The 10,130-nt window shown below is 37.1% G+C and overlaps 1 protein-coding gene and 1 long non-coding RNA gene across 2 annotated transcripts; both read right to left on the bottom strand.

Annotated features, from left to right (window-relative positions):
* Positions 1 to 250: 250 nt before the first annotated feature.
* LOC148160864 (uncharacterized) lies at positions 251 to 9,781 on the bottom strand. The gene is made up of 9 exons (XM_088008272.1): positions 7,930 to 9,781; positions 7,681 to 7,843; positions 7,398 to 7,590; positions 6,756 to 6,845; positions 3,209 to 3,314; positions 3,022 to 3,080; positions 865 to 2,941; positions 419 to 619; positions 251 to 345 (listed from the first exon to the last, which is right to left on the bottom strand). Exons 1-9 carry the CDS (start codon positions 8,033 to 8,035, stop codon positions 251 to 253), a joined length of 3,090 nt encoding a protein of 1,029 aa, XP_087864398.1. The 5' UTR covers positions 8,036 to 9,781.
* Positions 3,891 to 5,556, bottom strand: LOC148160865 (uncharacterized). The gene is made up of 4 exons (XR_015766244.1): positions 5,117 to 5,556; positions 4,856 to 4,945; positions 4,152 to 4,223; positions 3,891 to 3,980 (listed from the first exon to the last, which is right to left on the bottom strand). It is a non-coding gene; the product is annotated as an uncharacterized LOC148160865 (long non-coding RNA).
* Positions 9,782 to 10,130: the final 349 nt, after the last annotated feature.

Raw genomic sequence — 10,130 nt, 5'->3', positions numbered from 1 at the left:
AACTACATTCTAACAGATAGAGAGCCTTATTAGTGGCCAGTTGCATCAAGATGGCTGCTGGGGAAGCATGTTTGTAAGTTTGTCTACAATCGACTAACTGAAAAAGTGAACAGAAATTTGGAATACAAAGCTTCAAAAATGTGAAATTACTGGATATTGAGTGGAGAAGAAAGACAATGAGAAATGTTCAAGCAGAAACAAAAGGAATCTTCCAAATGGAGGCATGTGGACAAAAACAAGTTGCTTCAGTTTAGGAGTTGGGATCAAAACACAGCGTTATTAGGAAACTTGACTTGCCTTCAACAGGAGGGACAGTTTTGTCTGCTGTCGATGACACTGCTCCCACTAAGACATACAACAGAAGTTAGAAAAACAGGTAGACAAAAAGTAATACCATCTTTGGATTCAAGTAACGTACACAAATCATCCATATTCTTGCTTTGCTCAGGTTCCACAAGTTCCTCAGGTTCCACAGGTTCCTCGGGTTCCACAGGTTCCTCAGGTTCCTCGGGTTCCACAGATTCCTCGGGTTCCACAGATTCCTCGGGTTCCACAGAATCGCCACCATCCGAGTCACTTAAATCCTCCTTTTCTTCATCCTCACTTAGTTCTATTTCATCTGAAAGTCATTATTAGAATACTTTCTAAAGTGAATGCCATACATAAAATTATATCTAAGCACTACCAAAATGAGGCTTAAAACACGTTTTGTATTTAGTAGTATTTTCTAACCTAGAGAATCACTATTGTAATATTTTCTAATAATAATCATTTATTTAAATTCATCAGTTTTATAAATATTGGTGATGTCAGACAAGTTCTACTAATGGCAATAAGATCACAAAAAAAGAATTTCAGTATAACCTTCGATTTCAATGTCATCAAGGGATTTCCCTTGCAGGGTGGATATGTGTCCTTTCTCCATGGACAAAAGTAGCTTAGAAATCTTTGCCAGTTGTGTTGTTGGCACAGGTAAGCGATAAAATTCTCTGTGGACACGAATATCATGCCCCAGGAAGTCAGCCACCTGGTCAATTTCGTTATTTTTGAGGTTGAGGACTTGTGACAATGTGGCAACATGCTTCCTGAGTTGTGTGGACCTGAGGAACTCGGGATGCTTCGCCCCACATTGGCTTCCATAAACACGCAAACAGTCTTGGCCCCTGTAGTGACTTTGAGATCTTGGTTGAGCAAAAAGAAAGATGTTTGTGGAGCAAACACCACATTGCTCTCTTTTGCTGACCAGCAGAGTCAGAGCATCCACCACATCTGGAGAAAGGAGAACCGCAACTTTTCGACCTCTTTTTCCAATTATTTCAACACGACTGAAGTAGCTACAGAGCTTTTTTTCAACCTTGGACAGTCCAGCAGCAACATCTTCATGGAGCTTGGAGTCATCCCTCTGCTGGAAACCTCTGAGATGCATCTTTGAGACTTCTCCAGCTCGTCTTCGATTGAACACAATAACCTGTGCAAGAGTAACTTTTGCAAGTTCTGCATAATTCTGGGGACTGACCTCATCTTTCAAGTTAGAAAATGCATTTTCTCCAGATTTCTTAAGATACCTATGAAGACTCTGAACATCTTCTGTGAATGGTAAGGTTAATGGCTTATTGTATTTGTCATGACTCAAAGTGTTCAAGGCAGTATGTGACACTAACTCAGACCACTTGGATGTATACAGCTTTTTGAAAGTGTCTGTTGACTTAATCAGTTCTTCATCTTCTGCCATGAGCGCTCGGCAGTGGATAATGTCACTGATTTTGTGTAGTGTATGTCCCAGTTTTAGTGCAAGACTTGGTGTTTGGTATGAATGCTTTTCTTCATCAAAACCGCAGACAATCTTTACTGCCTGGACAACTCTTTGGAAGTTAGCAGGTTTCACAGCTTCCTCCAAGTTATGTACAGAGAATTCAGACCGTAGACATATTAACAGACGTCCAATTTCACGGAGCTTCTGTCGAATGTACTCATACTTGGTAGGGTCTTGTCCATGTCTGTTGTAGAGAGACTGGGCCAACTGAATAATGGTCAAGTCATTTCTCACAACTGTGGCTACATCATCCTGCTTCATGGGACCGAGGAGCTTCCAAACCCCACTTGAAATCTCCTGACAGAATGCTGACTCTTGAGCCATAGCAAAACCCAGTACTTTGGTTCTTCCAGGTCCTGGGTTCAAATCTTCATTTTGTGGCTTACAGGGGCATCTTCGGACATGTCTCCATAGTTCCTTTCGAATATACATACCTTGGCAGTACATACAATGTATAAATGTTCCAGTCTTTGCTTTCGCTTTTGGCTTTCTCTTTACTTTCAACGATCCTTTCCCACTTTGTAAAACCTCAGAGTTATGTTTGAAGTTCCCCTTGTTTCTCATTTTCTCTAGAAGAACTTTGCACTCTTTTGAGTCTTCTGGAAGGGAAAAAGCATAAGCAATTTCAGCATGTGTCTTGTGGGTTTTTAAATGGCGTGAAATTTTGCTCTGTGGTCTACCACATACAAAGCAGAAGTTCTTAACACCCATAATATGCTGTGAGGATTCCTGTTTGTGAGGCTCCTTTTGACTTTTTGGTTTATCGTTTGAGTCTTTTGTAGACTTGGCTGGGCTGAATGTTTCAAGTGTGTCATCACCCATATCATCTGTGTGAAAAGGAGGCAAGATATTTGATGTGCTAGGTTCAACCACGGAACTTGAGTCTGGCAAGAATGACGTGAGATCGGGTATTGTTGGGTTTCCTTGAATTTGTCCAACTTTAGACTTGATGGGCTGAAAGGGGATGCTAACATCTGAGTCTTCATCAGTTTCTGCAGATTCTGAATTTGGTATGTAGTCCATATCAGACTCATGGTCATCATCTGACATTTCACATTGTTTGGAAGGTGATGTGTTGTCGTCATCTGATGAGGAGTGAGCCATGGAATATTTAAAAAGTTCTTTTGCCTGAAATTGTGGGAAATATAATTTATGTTATAATGGAGACTTACAAGGCAAAGCTAAAAAAACCTTGTGTGGATATTCACCTGGGTTTTGTCATTTGTAATTTGTTTAAGGCAGTATGAATGCCAGACTTTTGAACAACCTGTGAAGAAATTTAAATGTAAAAAACACACAAGACAAAAAAAAATTCATGGTCGACAGTTCAACAAAGACATAGATCCTATTTGCAGCACTTTTTAATTCACGGTACAAATTAACTAAATATCTTACCTTTACACTGGTAGCCAACCCACTTGAATGAAGAACAAGGACCAAAACACTGAATACACTTCTCCAAAGAAGATAATGTTGTGCACATCAGGTGATGTTTTTGACACTACAAGGAAAACATTAAACACACACACACAGACACATATATATTATATATAGTATTATTGATATTTAAAGTATATTCAAAATCGGATAATGAATGAGAAAATATTTAAAGAGGGTGCCAATCATAAAAAATAACTTTCCTGCAAACTTTGAAATTGTTGAATTAAAAATATTGTGTGGTAAAGACGCAGAGAAGACAAAATCTTTATATATATATATTTTTAAGTATGACAACATATAAAATTTTATTCTAATATATTCTGGGATGCCAAGTCAACGTTTGTCAGAGGTCAAACCAATATTAACAACCTCACTAGAACCAAAACAAATGTTTTTATCAATTCAATAACGCCAGGTCCCCATATACAATATGGTCCTCCTGTATCACATTGGGGCAGTTGACCATGAAACACACACATACACTCACTAAACTTACAAACTAAAAACCATGAGATGAGACTGTCCTTACAAACCAGTGTCTTTATAAACCACATGGCATTCAGGTACACACAAACACACTTAAGTAGAACAGGTTGGCTGACTGACATCATTTAGTTACACATTAATCATAAAATACCTCTGAATTGATTGGGAGTGGATCCAGAACTGAATCTGTCTCGTTTGAGACACTGGTTGTCATCTGATCCTGATCATTTTCAGCCCTGATCTGAAACAGAAAATAAATGCAAGTCGGCACCATATTCCCTTTGACTTATTTACGGACATATCCTCAATTAAGTAATGGTGCCCTATGACAGCAAACACCCATGGAAGGTAACTAGTTTTAAATGCAGAAAAAATGTTTGGTAAAGTCAAATTAAAAACCCAACTTCTGTACCTGTTCTGTGTTGTCAGTTGTAGAAGTTGAATGAGTACAGTCAGGATTTTGAGACATTTCTTTCTCCAACTCCTGTGAAAAAGAAGAAAGAGATTATTTTTTCCCCATAGAATATTTTCTGTCATATAGCAGAGAAAATAGCTTGATGGTTGACCCAAGTGTTTTGAATTCTGGAAGCAGCTTGACAGTCGAACACTAAGAAACAAGGTGAATGATAGCAAACTTTAACAAATATTCAAAATGTTATAATTTCAGCAGCACTGACCAAATTGAAGCCTGATTCCATGGTTAAATTAAAGTAAATTTCACCAAAATGTAATGTGTTTTCTTTAACTTTTAAGAAATTTAAATCTTTATTCTCCCAATATTTTCTGAGATGCCAAGTCAACATTTGTCAGAGGTTAAACCAATATTAACAACCTCACAAGAACCAAAACAAATGTTTTTATCAATTCAATAACGCCAGGTCCCCATATACAATATGGTCCTCCTGTATCACATTGGGGCAGTTGACCATGAAACACACACATACACTCACTGAGCTTACCACACTGAGCTTACAAACTGAAAGCCATGACATGAGACTGTCCTTACAAACCAATGTCTTTATAAACCACATGGCATTCAGGTGCACACACAGACACACTTAAGTAGAACAGGTTGGCTGACTGACATCATTTAGCTACACATTAATCAGAAAATACCTCTGAATTGATGGGGAGTGAATCCAGGACTGAATATGTCTCGTTTGGGACACTGGTTGTCATCTGATCCTGGTCATTTTCAGCTCTGATCTGAAACAGAAAATAAATACAAGTCGGCACCATATTGCCTTTGACTTATTTATGGACATATCCTCAATTAAGTGATGGTGCCCTATGACAGCAAACACCCATGAAAGGTAACTAGTTTTAAATCCAGCCAAAATGTTTGGTAAAGTCAAAATAAAAACCCAACTTCTGTACCTGTTCTGTGTTGTCAGTTGTAGAAGTTGAATGAGTACAGTCAGGACTTTGAGATATTTCTTTCTCCAACTCCTGTGAAAAAGATAAAAGATTGTCTATTTTTTCCTCACAGAAGATTTTCTGTGACTTAGCAGAGAAAATAGTCTGATTGTTGACTTAATTGTTTTGAATTCTGGAAACAGCGTAAAAGATGAATGTTAAACACAATGAATGATGGCAAACTTTAACAGATAGTCAAAATACTACAATTTCACAAGCATTGACCAAATTGAAGTCTGATTCTGTTGTGAAATTCAAAAAAATTCACCAAAAATAATGTATTTTCTTTAACTTTTAAGAAATTTAAATCTTTTCTCTCCCAATATTTTCTGAGATGCCAAGTCAACGTTTGTCAGAGGTCAAACCAAAATTAACAACCTCACAAGAACCAAAACAAATGTTTTTGTCAATTCAATAACGCCAGGTCCCCATATACAATATGGTCCTCCTGTATCACATTGGGGCAGTTGACCATGAAACACACATACACTCACTGAACTTACAAACTAAAAACCATGAGATGAGACTGTCCTTACAAACCAATGTCTTTATAAACCACATGGCATTCAGGTCCACACACAGACACACTTAAATAGAACAGGTTGGCTGACTGACATCATTTAGCTACACATTAATTATAAAATACCTCTGAATTGATGGGGAGTGAATCCAGGACTGAATCTGTCTCATTTGGGACACTGGTTGTCATCTGATCCTGGTCATTTTCAGCTCTGATCTGAAACAGAAAATAAATACAAGTCGGCACCATATTGCCTTTGACTTATTTACGGACATATCCTCAATTAAGTAATGGTGCCCTATGACAGCAAACACCCATGAAAGGTAACTAGTTTTAAATGCAGCCAAAATGTTTGGTAAAGTCAAATTAAATAAAAAAAATTCTGTACCTGTTCTGTGTTGTCAGTTGTAGAAGTTGAATGAGTACAGTCAAGACTTTGAGACATTTCTTTCTCCAATTCCTGTGAAAAAGAAGAAAGATTGATTATTTTTTCCCCACAGAAGATTTTCTGTGATATAGCAGAGAAAATAGCTTGACGGTTGACCCAAGTGTTTTGAATTCTGGAATCAGTTTGACAGTCGAACACTAAGAAACAAGTTGAATGATAGCAAACTTTAACAAATATTCAAAATGTTATAATTTCAGCAGCACTGACCAAATTGAAGTCTGATTCCATGGTTAAATTAAAGTAAATTTCACCAAAATGTAATGTATTTTCTTTAACTTTTAAGAAATTTAGATCTTTTCTCTCCCAATATTTTCTGAGATGCCAAGTCAACGTTTGTCAGAGGTCAAACCAAAATTAACAACCTCACTAGAACCAAAACAAATGTTTTTATCAATTCAATAACGCCAGGTCCCCATATACAATATGGTCCTCCTGTATCACATTGGGGCAGTTGACCATGAAACACACACATACACTCACTGAACTTACAAACTAAAAACCATGAGATGAGACTGTCCTTACAAACCAATGTCTTTATAAACCACATGGCATTCAGGTCCACACACAGACACACTTAAATAGAACAGGTTGGCTGACTGACATCATTTAGCTACACATTAATTATAAAATACCTCTGAATTGATGGGGAGTGAATTCAGGACTGGATCTGTCTCGTTTGGGACACTGGTTGTCATCTGATCCTGGTCATTTTCAGCTCTGACCTGAAACAGAAAATAAATACAAGTCAACACCATATTTCCTTTGACTTATTTACGGAGATATCCTCAATAAAGTAATGGTGCTCTATGAGAGCAAACACCCATGAAAGGAAACTAGTTTTACATCCAGCCAAAATGTTTGGTAAAGTCAAAATAAAAACCCAACTTCTGTACCTGTTCTGTGTTGTCAGTTGTAGAAGTTGAATGAGTACAGTCAGGACTTTGAGACATTTCTTTCTCCAACTCCTGTGAAAAAGAAGAAAGACTGATTATTTTTCCCCACAGAAGAATTTCTGTGATGTAGCAGAGAAAATAGTCTGATGGTTGACTTAAGTATTTCGAATTCTGGAAACGGCGTAAATACTATCATACTGTAATTATTTATTATACATTTGCGGGAAACTGGTTAATTTGCACAGCAATGTCTTGTACAGTCAGCCATCTATTGTTGTGAAAAGAATGGTAAAACAAAGAAGGTTCAGGTTGTAAATCATCATTATTAGCATATTAAATGAACATAGTCTTAAGATTCATAAATTTTGATTTTTTTAGTACCTTGAGTCGCCATGGCCAGTCTGAGTCCCCATAATTGTACGTAATCTCTTCTCCCTGATTGATATCTCGAGTTGCAAATAAACACAAATGTGGCTTCTGTTGCACGGTCAGATACTTCATTTTGGCATTTGGGCTGATATTGTCATCGTTTATAAGCCTTCCAAGAGAGCCATCTTCTTTTGCTGCATCAACACTGCAAATATATAACATTGCATTTTAAATATAAACACATTCATTTACATATATGCCATTCTAATTAGACTTCTGATACAAACATACTCACCACCAGAGTTTTCCATTAAAGTAGAATTCAAACAAGAAAACTTTAAGGTTGTCATGGTAAATTTTCTGTCTCCTCTCACATTCCTCTTTACTTATCAGTTCACCTTGATACTCACACAGAAAGTCTCCTTTCTGAAAAGAGGTTGTGGCAAAAATACCACGACCTAATGAAGAAAGCAAAAATAATAGTAGAGTAAACAATGTATAAAGGCTTGACTGTAATTAAACCACCCCCCAAAAATACCCATACCTTTAAAGGCACTGATGTACTTGACGTCAAGCCCCACTTTGTCCGTTTTGGTATCAATATAATATTTGGCATCTTCCTTCGGTTTTATGCGTCTTCGCCTCTGCATGTTTTACTGGCATGTATGAAAAGTTATAACAGTCAAATAAGGAATTACAGGCTTCTTTGTAATTCCTACAAGCTTTAAAGCTAAAAATTAAATTATCACTATGGAAACATGTTATACATTCAAGACACATACCTCAGATAAAACACCAACACTATAATGTATTTAATCACTGATTTAAAAAGTGCTTTACCATCTACAAATAGTTCATACAATGATCAGTGTTCAATATGTTGAGGTTCAGCCAATAGTACAGCCTTACAAGAACACTTGAGCCATAATTTAAGGAAAAAGGGTAGTTTTTTGCACAAATGAATTTTGTTAATCTTTTAAATCTTTTAGTCAGTCATCCAGGTACAATCTCCTCCAACTTTTAAATGCATCCCTGCTTCAACACACCTAAATCAAATAATGAGGTCAGAAATCTGGAGAATTTGGCTGTATGTGAGGTTATTCAGCTAATTAAGGTACAAATACACATTTAAAAGTTGAAGGACGCCTATATTTGCCTGAATTTGAGGACTCCTGGTTTACACTTTCAGCATTTAAGTTGCTGAAGTCAGCGAAGTAATTACAGTACACAGCTTTAAAGCCATCGGTGCACCTGCCCTATTGCATCCATTTATTCAAACATTCAACCATTAGTGCTTTTCTAAAAGATAAACAAGTTTCACAGAAACCTGTGGGTTTACTTCTTATTAATTTCCTGCTGCTCTTCAGCAGGACCGAAGGCAATCAAGCTTAACGAGCTTAACAAGCAGAACGTCACTACGCAAATAGCTAACATAAAGCAAGCAGTTTGCCAATATCATTAAATATAATGATGACAACCTTAGTCTATCACCCAGCTTTTACCACCGAAAGCTAGGTGGTACCTGTTTGGGGTATGGTACCACACAGATACCATCTACTCCAGACATTGTCAACTTGTCAAACACGTTTCGTCTAGCTACAAGGCTAGCTCTCCTAGCAAGCTAGTCTCTTACTTTAAAACACTCGGAATAAAAACTATACTGCTTCAGGTAAGTCTTTTCAGTCATAAAAGTATACATATCTAAGTTACTTGATGTAAATATCCAAAATAAGTTGGTTAGCTTTCATGTCACCTAAATTAAAATCTAAAATAATTAATTTTGCTCAAAATTCTTCATTACATTTGCACTTATTTACTTGCAAATAACTTTATCTAGGCAAAATGTATTTTTAATTTACCATTTATCCTTACCTGTGCACAGTTATTCCACCAACACGTCCATATTGAGAGTTGCGGCTTCAAATGGGGATTTAATTTTTAAAAACCTGGCGTCCGGGACTGTTTGGTAATCAGACACACCCACAAGATTTTTCCAGCCAATCAGATGATGACCGGCTAAAAGCGCGCGTAGTGTATGAAAAATGTGTGTAAAAGTGCAATTCATACACACCGCCACATGAAATCAGGCAGCGCTGTGTTATACACTGGAATACACAAATCTCAGGTCACATGGTATAAAAGGACAATTAAAGAAAGTGAGATATCACGCTGTTTATTCACTGAAAAGTACAAATACATGGTGCACATCATGCAAAAACTGGCATAGTTCCTATAAAACTTTAGATTTATGAGAAAAAGTGTTGTTTAGATACTCAAAATTTAAAATACACTCCTTGATTTATGAGGACATCAGCATTGTCCTTGTATTACCCTTAGGTCCGCGTAACGTAAGTGCGTATTCAGGTCAAAAGGCAGGCTAAACCACGTATACCAACACACACACACGCACACACACACAATGCATCCCTCAAAATTATGAGGCACTAAAATGAAAGTAATTGAACTGTAATGGGTGAAGAAAGCAGTCAATGCCCATACAAGAAGAGCAGACCCAATGAAACCAACATGTTCTGCAATACATTTTGTTTAGAATCAAACTCAGGACACTCCCTTCCTACAAACCACCCATCCTCCTTTAACCCACCGCCTCCTTCTTAAACCCTAAAGCTGACAAAAGTGCCGCTTTTGTCAGGTAGGTCTGCTGTGGTTATAGTTTTCACCATTTTTTTTATTTATTTCCTGAACAGTGAATATCTATGAAAGCCAATTTTAGTCTTGATGTCA

Source organism: Poecilia mexicana, unplaced genomic scaffold (genome assembly GCF_051168715.1).
Source record: "Poecilia mexicana isolate PSO_F unplaced genomic scaffold, ASM5116871v1 scaffold_2, whole genome shotgun sequence".
Taxonomy (NCBI): Eukaryota; Metazoa; Chordata; class Actinopteri; order Cyprinodontiformes; family Poeciliidae; genus Poecilia; species Poecilia mexicana.
The sequence above is the reverse complement of the archived record's forward strand: the minus strand, read 5'-3'. Positions and strand labels throughout refer to the sequence as shown.